We start from the raw sequence: 13,974 nt of genomic DNA on the forward strand, positions 1-13,974 counted from the left end.
TTCTTTAAGCATCTTAATAGAGGTGTGCTGATCAGCATTTTTAGTGGGGATAGCTTCTACCCACTTAGTAACGTAATCCACAGCAACTAAGATGTGAGTGTACCCATTGGGACTCGGGAAGGGTCCCATATAATCAAAGCCCCAAACATCAAATGGTTCAATGACAAGTGAATAGTTCATAGGCATCTCCTGACGCTTACTGATGTTCCCTATCCTTTGGCATTCGTCACAAGACAAGACAAACTTACGGGCATCCTTGAAGAGAGTGGGCCAATAGAAACCTGATTGCAATACCTTATGGCCAGTTCTATCTCTAGCATGGTGTCCTCCGTAGGCTTTGGAATGACACTTCTGCAGGATCTGTCCCTGTTCATGTCCAGGCACACAACGTCTAATAACACCATCTACTCCTTCCTTATAAAGGTGAGGATCATCCCAAAAGTAGTGTCTCAAATCAAATAAGAATTTCTTCTTTTGTTGATAGGTGAAACTGGGTGGTATGTATTTGGCTACGATATAGTTTGCATAATCGGCATACCACGATGCACTATGTGAAGTGCGGATTACATTTAATTGCTCATCAGGAAAGTTGTCATCAATTGGTAGTGGGTCATCAAGGACATTCTCTAGCCTAGACAAGTTATCTGCTACAGGGTTATCAGCACCTTTTCGGTCAACGACGTGCAAATCAAATTCCTATAGCAGGAGAACCCATCTCATCAGCCTAGGCTTAGCGTCCTTCTTCTGCATAAGGTACTTAATAGCAGCATGATCAGAGTGAATAGTGATTTTGGAGTCAACTATGTAAGATCTGAACTTTTCACATGCAAACACGACTGCTAAAAATTCCTTCTCCGTAGTGGCATAGTTTCTTTGGGCACTGTCTAGAGTTTTACTAGCGTAGTGAATGACATTCAACTTCTTGTCAACTCTTTGTCCTAGAACAGCAGAAACAGCATAATCACTAGCGCCAGACACGATTTCAAAGGGCATGTTCCAGTCAGGTGGTTGAACAATAGGTGCGGTTATCAAAGCCTTCTTAAGTATTTCGAAAGCTTCCTCACAATCCTCATCAAAAACAAAAGGAACATCCTTCTGCAAGAGGTTGGTGAGAGGCCTAGAAATCTTAGAGAAGTCTTTAATGAACCTTCTATAGAAACCAGCATGACCTAGGAAACTTCGTATACCTCTGATATCTGTGGGGCAAGGCATTTTCTCAATTGCATCAAACTTAGCCTTATCAACTTCAATGCCTCTTTCAGAGATTTTGTGTCCTAAGACGATACCTTCATTAACCATAAAGTGGCACTTCTCCCAATTCAAGACGAGGTTGGTTTCTTCGCATCTCTGTAAGACTCGATCAAGGTTGCTGAGGCAATCATCAAAGGAAGACCCGTAAACGGAGAAGTCATCCATGAAAACCTCAACAATCTTTTCACAAAAGTCAGAGAATATAGCCATCATACATAAAGTGGCCGGTGCATTACATAAGCCAAAAGGCATACGTCTATAGGCAAAGGTACCGAAGGGGCAGGTGAAAGTGGTTTTCTCTTGATCAGATTGTGCAACAGGTATTTGCGAGAAACCTGAATAACCGTCTAGAAAGCAGAAGTGTGTGTGTTTTGATAGCCTTTCTAGCATTTGGTCGATGAACGGCAAAGGATAATGATCTTTCCTGGTTGCCTTGTTCAGTTTTCGGAAGTCTATCACCATTCTATAGCTGGTAATAATCCTTTGTGGGATTAGTTCATCCTTATCATTAGGAACTACGGTGATACCTCCCTTCTTAGGTACGCAATGTACTGGACTTACCCAATCACTATGAGCGACAAGATAAATGATTCCTGCTTCCAGAAGCTTTAATATTTCTTTTCTAACGACCTCTTTCATCTTAGGATTTAATCTCCTTTGATGATCAGCAACTGGTTTAAAGTCAGGATTGGTTTTAATCTTGTGCTGACATAGAGTAGGACTAATACCCTTAAGATCATCAAGAGTATATCCAATAGCAGCGCGGTGCTTCCTCAGAGTTTTTAGTAACTTCTTCTCTTCGCGCTCTGAGAGGAGAGCACTAATAATGACAGGATTTATCTCCTTCTCATCAAGATAGGCATACTTAAGAGTATCACGCAACTGTTTAAGCTCGAACACAGGATCACCCTTTGGTGGGGGAGGATCCCCAAGCAGTTCAACAGGCAGATTATTCTTGAGAATAGGATGTTGTTCTAAGACAATTCTATCTATCTCATCTCTCTCCTCCATATGCATATCATTTTCATGCTCAAGCAGATATTTCTCTAAAGGGTCTCTAGGAGGTACGGCAATAGAGGCAAGAGCAATGATTTCATCTCTACCAGACGACTCTCTTTCATGGGGTTGTCTTCCAAACTTGGAGAAGTTAAATTCATGAGACACACCCTCGAAACTTACCGTGACAGTCTGCTTAATGCAATCAATGTGAGCATTGACAGTGTTGAGAAAGGGTCTACCAAATATGATGGGACAAAAACTATCTTGTGCAGTACCAAGGACGAGGAAATCAGTAGGATACTTCGTCTTACCACACAGGACTTCTACGCCTCTCACAATTCCCAGAGGGCAGATAGTGTCTCTATTGGCTAGCGTAATAGTGACATCAATGGGTTCTAACTCGGCAGGTGCAATCTCATCTTTGATTTCATCATAGAGAGAACGGGGTATTGCACTAACACTAGCTCCCATATCACATAAACCATGGTAACAGTGATCTCCTATCTTAACAGAAACAACGGGCAGGCCAACTACATGTCTGTGCTTGTCTTTCGCGTGAGGTTTAGCGATTCTAGCAGAGTCCTCACGGAATTTGATAACATGCCCATCTATGTCTTTGGCTAAGAGATCTTTGATAATAGCAATACTAGGTTCAACTCTAATCTCCTCAGGGGGTGCAAGTGGTCTAATGTAACCCCTACGTATCACAGTTGGAGCTTTAGAATAATCCTTCATCCTAGCAGGGTATGGTGGTTTCTCAGTGTAAGCACAAGGAACAACAGGATTCACTTTGGTATGGTGCATTCTATGATGTCTCTTATCGAATTACCACTATCGTTTATGGGTTATGCATTAGAGACAACCGTATTCACTTTAAATAGGGCACCGCGTATTTCCGTTGAGATGACACAGTATAGACTGAGGTTTAGAGAAATCTAAACTGTCGTTTCTTGAAAGTTTGGGGCTTCAACACTTATGTGAAAAAGTTTCAGTCTGATAAGCTCGAACCCAAAGCGGATAAATGCATCTTCATAAGATATCCAAAACAGTTGGGTACATCTCCTATCTCAGATCCGAAAGCAAAGTGTTTGTTTCTAGAAATGGATCCTTTCTCGAGTAAAGGTTTCTCTCGAAAAAAATTGAGTGGGAGGGTGGTAGAACTTGATGAGGTTATTGAACCATCACTTCAACCAGTGTGTAGCAGGACGCAGGAAGTTGTTCCTGTGGCGCCTACACCAATTGAAGTGAAAGCTGATGATGGTGATCATCGAGCATCGGATCAAGTTACTACAAGCCTCATAGGTTGACAAGGTCGCGTACTACTGCAGAGTGGTACGGTAACCCTGTCTTGGAGGTCATGTTGTTGAGCAACAGTGAACCTACGAGTTATGGAGAAAGCAATGGTGGGCCCGGATTCCGACAAATGGCTGGAAGCCATGAAATCCGAGAGAGGATCCATGTATGAAAACAAAGTGTAGACTTTGGAAGAACTACTTGATGGTCATAGGACTGTTGAGTAAAGATGGATCTTTAAAAGGAAGACAGACGATGATGGTGATAAGTCACTATTAAGAAAAGCTCGACTTGTCGCAAAGATGTTTCCGACAAGATCAAACAGTTGACTATGATGAGACTTTATCACTCGTAGCGATGCTAAAAGTCTCTTAGAATTATGTTAGTAGTTGCTGCATTATTTATGAAATATTGCACATAGGATGTCAAAACATTGTTTCCTCGACGGTTTCCTTGAGCAAACATTGTATGTGATACAACCAGGAGGTTTTGTCGATCCTAAAGATACTAGCAAGTATGCAAGCTCTAGCGATCCTTCAATGTACTGGTGCAAGCATCTCGGAGTTGGAATATACACTTTGATGAGATGATCAAAGATTTTGGGTTTGTACAAGGTTTATGAGAAACTTGTATTTCCAAAGAAGTGAGTGGGAGCACTATAGAATTTCTGATAAGTATATGTGGTTGACATATTGTGGATCAGAAGTAATGTAGAATTTCTGTAAAGCATACAAGGTTGTTTGAAAGGAGTTTTCAAAGGAATACCTGGATTGCGCTACTTGAACGTTGAGCATCAAAGATCTATGGAGATAGATCGAAAGCGCTTAATAGAAGTTTCAACAAGATGCATGCCTTGACAAGTTTTTGAAGGAGTTCAAAATAGATCAGCAAAGAAGGAGTTCTTGGTTGCGTTGTGAGGTGTGAATTTGAGTAAGACTCAAAACCCGACCCCGTCAGAATAAAGAGAATAGACGAAGGTCGTCTTCTATGCCTTGGCCGTAGAATCTGAAGTATGCCATGCTGGGTACCGCACCTGATGTGTGCCTTGACTCAAAGTTCGTTGAGAGGTACAGAGAGTGATCCATGATTGAATCACTAGCAGCGGTCAAAATTTATCCTTAGTAACTGATGGACTAAGGAATTTTTCTCGATTATGGAGGTGGTTAAAAAGTTCGTCGTAAAGGGTTACGTCGATGCAAGCTTTGACACTAATCCGAATAACTATGAGTAGTGAAACGGATTCGTATAGTAGAGTAGATATTTGGAGTATTTCCGAATAGCACATACTAGCAGCATCTATAAGATGACATAAAGATTTGTAAAGAACACACGGATCTGAAAGTTTCAGAACCGTTGACTAAAACCTCTCTCACAAGCAAGACGTGATCAGACCCCATAACTATATGGGTGTTGGATTCATTGGAATCACATGGTGATGTGAACTAAGATTATTGACTCTAGTGCAAGTGGGAGACTGTTGGAAATATGCCCTAGAGGCAATAATAAATTAGTTATTATTATATTTCTTTGTTCATGATAATCGTTTATTATCCATGCTATAATTGTATTGATTGGAAACACAGTGCATGTGTGGATACATAGACAAAACACTGTCCCCAGTAAGCCTCTAGTTGACTAGCTCGTTGATCAAAGATGGTCAAGGTTTCCTGACCATAGGCAAGTGTTGTCACTTGATAACGGGATCACATCATTAGGAGAATCATGTGATGGACTAGACCCAAACTAATAGACGTAGCATGTTGATCGTGTCATTTTGTTGCTACTGTTTTCTGCGTGTCAAGTATTTGTTCCTATGACCATGAGATCATATAACTCACTGACACCGGAGGAATGCTTTGTGTGTATCAAACGTCGCAACGTAACTGGGTGACTATAAAGATGCTCTACAGGTATCTCCGAAGGTGTTCGTTGAGTTAGTATGGATCGAGACTGGGATTTGTCACTCCGTGTGACAGAGAGGTATCTCGGGGCCCACTCGGTAATACAACATCACACACAAGCCTTGCAAGCAATGTGACTTAGTGTAAGTTGCGGGATCTTGTATTACGGAACGAGTAAAGAGACTTGCCGGTAAACGAGATTGAAATAGGTATGCGGATACTGACGATCGAATCTCGAGCAAGTAACATACCGAAGGACAAAGGGAATGACATACGGGATTATATGAATCCTTGACACTGAGGTTCAACCGATAAGATCTTCGGAGAATATGTAGGATCCAATATGGGCATCCAGGTCCCGCTATTGGATATTGACCGAGGAGTCACTCGGGTCATGTCTACATAGTTCTCGAGCCCGCAGGGTCTGCACACTTAAGGTTCGACGTTGTTTTATGCGTATTTGAGTTACATGGTTGGTTACCGAATGTTGTTCGGAGTCTCGGATGAGATCACGGATGTCACGAGGGTTTCCGGAATGGTCCGGAAACGAAGATTGATATATAGGATGACCTCATTTGGTTACCGGAAGGTTTTCGTGCATTACCGGAGAAGTTTCGGGCTCATCGGTAGTGTACTGGGAGTGCCGGGAGGGGTGCCGGGGACCATCAGGAGGGGTGTCACGCCCCAAGGGGTCTCATGGGCTATGGGAAGAGATAAAGCAGCCCCTAGTGGGCTGGAATAAGTTCCCACTAAGGCCCATAAGGTTTGAGAAGAAAAAAAACACAAGGTGGAAAGAATTTCCAAGTGGGAAGGTGGAATCCTACTCCAAGTAGGATTGGAGTAGGACTCCTCCACCTCCAATTTCGGCCAAACCTTTAGGTTTTGAGGCTGCCTCCTCCCCTCCCTCCCTCCTATATATAGTGGGGTTTTAGGGCTGATTTGAGACAACTTTTGCCACGGCAGCCCGACCACATACCTCCACGGTTTTACCTCTAGATCGCGTTTCTGCGGAGCTCGGGCGGAGCCCAGCTGAGATTAGATCACCACCAACCTTCGGAGCGCCGTCACGCTGCTGGAGAACTCATCTACCTCTCCGTCTCTCTTGCTGGATCAAGAAAGCCGAGATCATCGTCGAGCTGTACGTGTGCTGAACGTGGAGGTGCCGTCCGTTCGGCACTAGATCGGAGTGGATCGTGGGACGGATCGCGGGACGGTTCGTGGGACGGTTCGCAGGGCAGATCGAGGGACGTGAGGACGTTCCACTACATCAACCGCGTTTCTTAACGCTTCTGTTGTTCGATCTACAAGGGTACATAGATCGGAAATCCCCTCTCGTAGATGGACATCACCATGATAGGTCTTCGTGCGCGTAGGAATTTTTTTGTTTCCCATGCGACGTTCCCCAACAATTCGGACGGACTTAAGCATCGCTACCGGTGAGAACGTCTCATCATAGTCAACTCCTTGAACTTGTGAAAAACCCTTTGCCACAAGTCGAGCTTTATAATCGGTCACATTACCGTCCGCGTCCGTCTTCTTCTTAAAGATTCATATGTTCTGAATAGCCTTGCAGCCTTCAGGTAATACTTCCAAAGTACACACTTTGTTTTCATACATAGATCCTATCTCGGACTTCATGGCCTCCAGCCATTTGTTGGAATCCGGGCCCACCATTGCTTCTTCATAATTCGCAGGTTCATTGTTGTCTAACAACATGATTGATAAGACAGGATTACCGTACCACTCAGGAGTAGTACGTGATCTTGAGGACCTGCGAGGTCCGATATGAACTTGATCCGAAGTTTCATGATCATCATCATTAACTTCCTCCACAACCGCGTCGCTTCGACAGGGGTTTCCCCTTGCCCTACGCCACCATCTAGAGGGACTAGAGGTTCGACAACCTCATCAAGTTATATCTTCGTCCCACTCAATTCTTTCGAGAGAAACTCCTTCTGAAGAAAAGCTCCGTTCTTAGCAACAAACACTTTGCCCTCGAATTTGAGATAGAAGGTGTACCCAGCTGTCTCCTTTGGGTAACCTATGAAGACACACTTTTACGCTTTGGGTTCCAACTTTTCAAGCTGAAGCTTTTTGACATAAGCATCACATCCCCAAACTTTAAGAAACGACAACTTCGGTCTTTTGCCATACCAAAATTCGTATGGTGTCGTCTCAACGGATTTTGATGGTGCCTTATTTAAAGTGAATGCATCTATTTCTAATGCATAACCCCAAAACAATAACGACAAATCGGTAAGAGACATCATAGATCGCACCACTTCTAACAAAGTACGATTACGATGTTCGGACACACCATTACGATGTGGTGTTCCAGGCGGTGTCAACTGTGAAACAATTCCACATTGTCTTAAGTGAGCACCAAACTCGAAACTCAGATATTCACCCCCACGATCAGAACGTAGGAACTTGATCTTCTTGTTACGATGATTTTCAACTTGACTCTAAAATTGCTTAAACTTCTCAAACGTCTCAGACTTGTGCTTCATCAAGTAGATATATCCATACCTACTCAAATCGTTAGTGAAGGTGAGAAAATAACGATATCCGCTGCGCGCCTCCACACTCATCGGACCGCACACATCGGTATGTATGATTTCCAACAAGTCACTTGCACACTCCATTGTTCCAGAGAACGGAGTCTTAGTCATCTTGCCCATGAGGCATGGTTCGCACGTGTCAAGTGATTCAAAGTCAAGTGACTCCAAAAGTCCATTGGAATGGAGTTTCTTCATGCGCTTTACACCAAGATGACCTAAGCGGCAGTGCCACAAAAACATGAAGCTATCATTGCTAACTCTACATCTTTTGGTCTCAATGTTATGTATATGTGTATCATCGCTATCAAGATTCAATATGAACAATCCTCTCACAATGGGTGCATGACCATAAAAGATATTACTCATAGAAATAGAACAACCATTATTCTCTGACTTAAACAAGTAATCGTCTCGCAATAAACTAGATCCAGATATAATGTTCATGCTTAAGGCAGGCACTAAATAATAATTATTTAAGTTCATAACTAATCCTGATGCTAACTGAAGTGAAACTGTGCCGACGGCGATTGCATCAACCTTGGAACAATTTCCCATGCGCATCGTCAATTTTCGTCAACGGTTGCAACAACAAAAAAATTGTGGCAAAAAAAATATCTACGTGATCGTAGCAAAAATACGAAGAAGATGATGCGTGGTAGCAAAAGTCAAACGCCGGTTGTAGCAAATATCTACGTGACGTGTTGCCGCAAAAAATAATGATGGTTGTAGCAAAAATTGTAGCAAAAATCAAAACGCCGGTTGTAGCAAAAATCCAACAAACTCGAGTTGCAACCAAACGTATATGCAACTTTTTTGCTGGACAAATATAGTAAATAAAAAACGTTTATAGCAAATATGAACGTTGGTTGCAACAAATTTAAACCGGAAAAAGGCTATATGAAAAACGTTTGTATGAAAATAACACATGGTTGCAGCAAATTTGACGAAAAAATATTGCATGAACCTACCAGCGAGGCGCTCGAAATATTGCATGAACCTACCAGCAAGGCGCGCGACCGGCAGCGTTTACCTTTCATATAGCCCCAAAATCAAGCTGGGCTGTCGTTAATAAAGTCATTAGTCGGCCATAACGTATAGGAGAAAGTGTCCCCCTGTCTCCGCCCCACGCGCTAGCAGCCATACAACTGATAATACAAGGTGGAGGACAAGAGAGTTTTCAAGTCCCATCACAGTACTTGACCAAGCTGTTGCCAGACTGTTCTCAAAGAAGAAACGCCGTAGCCTGAAACCAGAGCCATCTCTATATAAGCAACTCAAGTCGTACAAGACTTTTCTCCGGTAGAGAATAGCAAGCTTGTGTTGCTGAGTTGAGACACGCATCACAATGGGGAGCAACGACGGCTGGAAGCAGACGCTGGTGGTGCCGGAGATCAAGCACACCAAGCTCTTCATCAACGGCGAGTTCGTCGATGCTGCCTCCGGTACGTCGTCATGATCAATTACCTTGTGCATGTGAAAATATTTATACTGGCTGTGCTCCAATCTCAATTTGATGGATACCTAGGAACTTACATATGCACCGAAAGATATACTGGCAATTTTATCTTGTTGTAGATGGGATGCATGTCAGATAAGATTGAGTATTTGAGATGGACCCAGCTCAACATAGTTGGCTTTATAGCTTTTGTTTGCGGGACGACTCTATAGTTTCTTATCCTTATCTTTGATGCAGACTGCATGTTAATATTTTTTTCTGACGGTAATTTTATAGATATACAGTTCATGCAAGTATCTACTGGAGTACAAAGCATGCTCAGATATTCCCCGCCTGAACCAAGTTAGCCTTCATATGCATGGTGTTTTCGACCAGTCGCCCCTACTTAGATTTCCTAAACGTCTGTCAGGGAATAAACCCAAAACAACTGAAGTTAAATTTGATTGTGGCTTGGCTTGGCTTGGCTTGGCTTGGCTCGCCGGCCGTTGTTTCTTAATTATGACCGAATGACTTGACATGGAAACATCAGTATATGAACATTCTATATAGGAACTACAGTAGATAGAGATATCTTCGGTTGCTACCGCCAAAAGAGAGGGGAAAAAAAACAATCCCTTTGTAAAACAGATAGTATAATTTTCTCCTTCCCCTGCCTCCCTTGGAACAGTGTCGCCACAAGGAGGGACACATGCCTTTGTTGACTTTGCAAATGTATTCTAATCACAATATGGACTGACTTGCCTATAATATCCTTTTGGATGAAGCCCAGAAATATATGGTTTTGCGTGTAAAATATCTGCTTGCTCTCCCCATCGATATAACCAACCTGTCACGCTCACGAGATTCAACAAAAGCATCCCATAACTTACGAAATTATTGTCTGCTATCCCTTTGATTGCCGCCACTTGATGTTTGAATATGCAAGCTACATACCGCCTACCGGTCGACGTTGGCGACTGCTGGCCGCAAACGAGAGAGAAAGAAATGCCGATGTGATTTGCTGGTGGATTTCGTTTTTCAGGCAAGACGTTCGAGACGAGGGACCCACGGACAGGCGAGGTGATGGCCCACATCGCAGAGGCGGACAAAGCCGACGTGGACCTCGCCGTCAACGCCGCCAGGGAGGCCTTCGAGCATGGCAAGTGGCCCCGCATGTCAGGCTACGTACGTAATCCGGCACTCCCGCCCCTGCTCATCCGACAATTTGCCTGACAACTCACTCACTCGTCGCCGGCGTCCATGCATGCATGCATGCATGCAGGAGAGGGGCAGGGCCATGCACAAGCTGGCTGACCTGATGGAGCAGCACATCGAGGAGCTGGCGGCGCTGGACGGCGCCGACGCCGGCAAGCTGCTGCTGGTGGGCAAGATCATCGACATCCCCGCGGCGGTGCATATGCTGCGCTACTACGCCGGCGCCGCCGACAAGATCCACGGCGAGTCGCTGCGCGTGACCGGCAAGTACCAGGGGTACACCCTCAAGGAGCCCATCGGGGTCGCCGGCATCATCATCCCGTGGAACTTCCCCAGCCTCATGTTCTTCCTCAAGATCAGCCCGGCGCTCGCCGCCGGATGCACCGTCGTCGTCAAGCCCGCCGAGCAGACGCCCCTCTCCGCCCTCTACTATGCGCACCTTTCAAAGCTGGTAATTAATGGATCTCTCTGCAAGTTAACGCCCTTCCGTTCCATACACTGTCGACATGAACTGAAACTCATCCTGTCCTCGCATGTACACATTTTTCAGGCTGGCATTCCGGACGGAGTGCTCAATGTCGTCCCTGGCTTCGGCCCGACGGCCGGCGCCGCCATCGCCTCCCACATGGACGTTGACAGCGTGAGCACAAATGATCATTGCTAGTACTACGAACTTGTTCCGTGCCATGCAGTTCGGCTCTCTTTTACACTGTCCTTATGTCCTGATGAAAGATACTACTACCGCGTCGATCAGGTTGCCTTCACTGGTTCTGGTGAAGTAGGCCGCCTCATCATGGAGGCATCTGCCCGGAGCAACCTCAAGACGGTATCGCTGGAGCTCGGCGGCAAGTCGCCTCTGATAATCTTCGATGACGCCGACGTCGACATGGCGGTCGAGCTCTCAAGGCTTGCCATATTCTTCAACAAGGTACTCCAATACATGGCATTCTCTTCACACAGGATAGGATTACCAAGAGTAAACATTTCCACAGAGCAAGAGACAGTCACGACCATATATACTGCCATCTGAATTAATCTGAACTTCCAGGGAGAGGTTTGCGTTGCGGGGTCTCGTGTTTATGTTCAGGAAGGGATATACGACGAGTTCGTGAAGAAGGCTGTGGTGGCTGCCCAGAACTGGAAAGTCGGAGATCCGTTCGATGTGGCCACCAACATGGGTCCCCAGGTACATTATTACGCCTTCATTTTTCATCAGCCATGCATGCTCAAATTTGAGGAAAACGCGCCAAAAAACTAGTCGAGTTCATGGCCGGAAAGGAAGTGGCAAATATAAATATTCAACCGTTGCTTTGCTTGAATCTAGGTTGACAAGGAGCAATTTGAGAGGGTCCTAAGGTACATTGAGCACGGCAAGAGCGAGGGAGCGACTCTCCTCACCGGCGGCAAACCTGCCGGCGACAAAGGATACTACATTGAGCCTACCATATTTGCAGACGTCAAGGTACATAATTTTAACTTCTAGATGTACAGTACAAGAGAGAAGGTGTACACATCATATTACTCAAGGGAAAAACAATCGTACATTTAGATGACAGTTTGACACTAACACATGCTCACGTGGCTTCTACAGGAGGACATGAAGATCGCTCAAGACGAGATCTTCGGCCCCGTGATGTCCCTCATGAAGTTCAAGTACGCCAAAGTTTTCACAATGTCACCTAACAAAAGTTAAATTGGTTATTAATTCTTGGGTTATGAACTTCTAATGTCTGACAAAGTGCCTTTTTATTGCCCGCCTGTGCCTGTGTCTGCAGGACGGTCGATGAGGCGATAGAGAAGGCCAACTGCACCAAGTACGGGCTGGCCGCCGGGATCATCACCAAGAACTTGGACATCGCCAACAAGGTGTCAAGGTCGGTTCGCGCGGGGACAGTGTGGGTGAACTGCTACTTCGCCTTCGACCCCGAGGCGCCCTTCGGCGGGTACAAGATGAGCGGCTTCGGCCGGGACCAGGGCATGATGGCCATCGACAAGTACATGCAGGTCAAGAGCGTGATCACCGCAGTCCCTGACTCGCCTTGGTATTAGAGATGGCCAAGACAATGCAAGTTTCATTATTTTGTGCATTGTACATGCTTGTTCAGTTCAGTTGGCCGGTGCTTGTGTAACAGTCCTTAATTTGTTTGTGCCTGATGCGATGAATGAATTGTAAAAAAACCGCCACATTTTAAGTTCAAGTCCAGGTTTGCGACCACATTCCTAGGCCACAACAAAAAAACTATGGGGTTTCTTACTCATTTTCTCAGTAAACACTTATGACCGGTTTGGCCGAATTAGCCTGATTTCTGACAAGGGCCTGCCTATAAGCGATGACATGGTAAAAATAGCCAAAACCATTTGTTGACTGTCATCCCTCTCCCTCCCACGCCAGCTCCTCTGCCGCAGCCGCTGGGAGATGACGCCACGCCGGGAGAGCAACAGGGTCGGGAGGTCAACGCTGAGACGCCGTTGGCAGCCCCGCCGGAGAGCGCTGTTCGGCTGCTCGCCAGAAATCGCCGCGCGCAGTCGGGTTCTGCCATTGGCCGCTGCAGACCGTGACTTGGTGGCCGCGCTGGACCTGACCAGCGGGCCTTCCTATCAGAAATTGGATTAGTTCGGCACAAACCGGTCGTAGGTGAAAATTGTAAGAAAACCTTTGTAGCGCCCAACGAATGTGGTTGCAAGCTTGAAATTGAACTTCAAATGTGTGTTTTTTGTAATTCACTCCTGATACGTTGCATGCGTGCCAAGTTGTTGCAGGTGTGATATATGTTGCAAGTGATTTGATTCTCATCTTTGTGTCACGCATTCGACAAGATAATGGTGTAACACCTTCAAAAGTGTCAAAACTATATGTATTATCAGTGTTCAAGAAAACGTTTATAGTCGACGCTTAGAGCATCTCCAAGAGCATACCCATATTTGCTCTCAATACCCAAAAACTGCTTTTTTCAGGTATTGGGGGCAAAAAAACTAGCTCCAAGAGCATACCCATAAATGATCCCCACACAAAAAAATTTGGGTCACTACCCATAATCTAGCCCAGAATTGGCATATATGGTATTGTGGGGCAAATACCCATCTGACCCAAAATCAGCGCGGGAGTACCAACTGCCCGAGAGGAAACTTCCCCGACTCCTCCCTGACCCCCGCCTGCACGACCCCGCCGCCGCGCCGCCGCCGCCGCCGCCCCCTCCGGCCATCGGCGCTCCGTCCCCGACCCCTCCCTGACCCCTGCCTCCCTCCTCCGGCCACCGGCGAGCACGGACGCCACCGCATCGAGCCGCCCGTCCGCCGCATCGAGGCCCCGTAGCCCGGC

General features: G+C 45.6%; 1 protein-coding gene across 1 annotated transcript; it reads left to right on the plus strand.

Moving 5' to 3' along the window:
* The first annotated feature begins 9,075 nt into the window (after positions 1-9,075).
* Positions 9,076-12,909, plus strand: LOC123444008 (aldehyde dehydrogenase family 2 member C4-like). The gene is made up of 9 exons (XM_045120607.1): positions 9,076-9,447; positions 10,483-10,625; positions 10,723-11,106; positions 11,206-11,295; positions 11,410-11,583; positions 11,704-11,841; positions 11,980-12,117; positions 12,247-12,308; positions 12,431-12,909. Exons 1-9 carry the CDS (start codon positions 9,351-9,353, stop codon positions 12,702-12,704), a joined length of 1,500 nt encoding a protein of 499 aa, XP_044976542.1. The 5' UTR covers positions 9,076-9,350; the 3' UTR covers positions 12,705-12,909.
* The last annotated feature ends 1,065 nt before the right edge of the window (positions 12,910-13,974 follow it).

The sequence above is a fragment of the Hordeum vulgare genome, chromosome 1H (assembly GCF_904849725.1).
Source record: "Hordeum vulgare subsp. vulgare chromosome 1H, MorexV3_pseudomolecules_assembly, whole genome shotgun sequence".
In the NCBI taxonomy this organism is placed as follows: domain Eukaryota; kingdom Viridiplantae; phylum Streptophyta; class Magnoliopsida; order Poales; family Poaceae; genus Hordeum; species Hordeum vulgare.

What these genes read in the sequence shown, in the direction of transcription:
- LOC123444008 (XM_045120607.1), top strand. Translation starts at nt 9,351, where the DNA reads ATGGGGAGCAACGACGGCTGGAAGCAGACGCTGGTGGTGCCGGAGATC. An exon ending in ATGCGCACCTTTCAAAGCTG is followed by an intron (nt 11,107 to 11,205) that starts GTAATTAATGGA and finishes CACATTTTTCAG; the next exon opens with GCTGGCATTCCGGACGGAGT. An exon ending in CCACCAACATGGGTCCCCAG is followed by an intron (nt 11,842 to 11,979) that starts GTACATTATTAC and finishes GCTTGAATCTAG; the next exon opens with GTTGACAAGGAGCAATTTGA.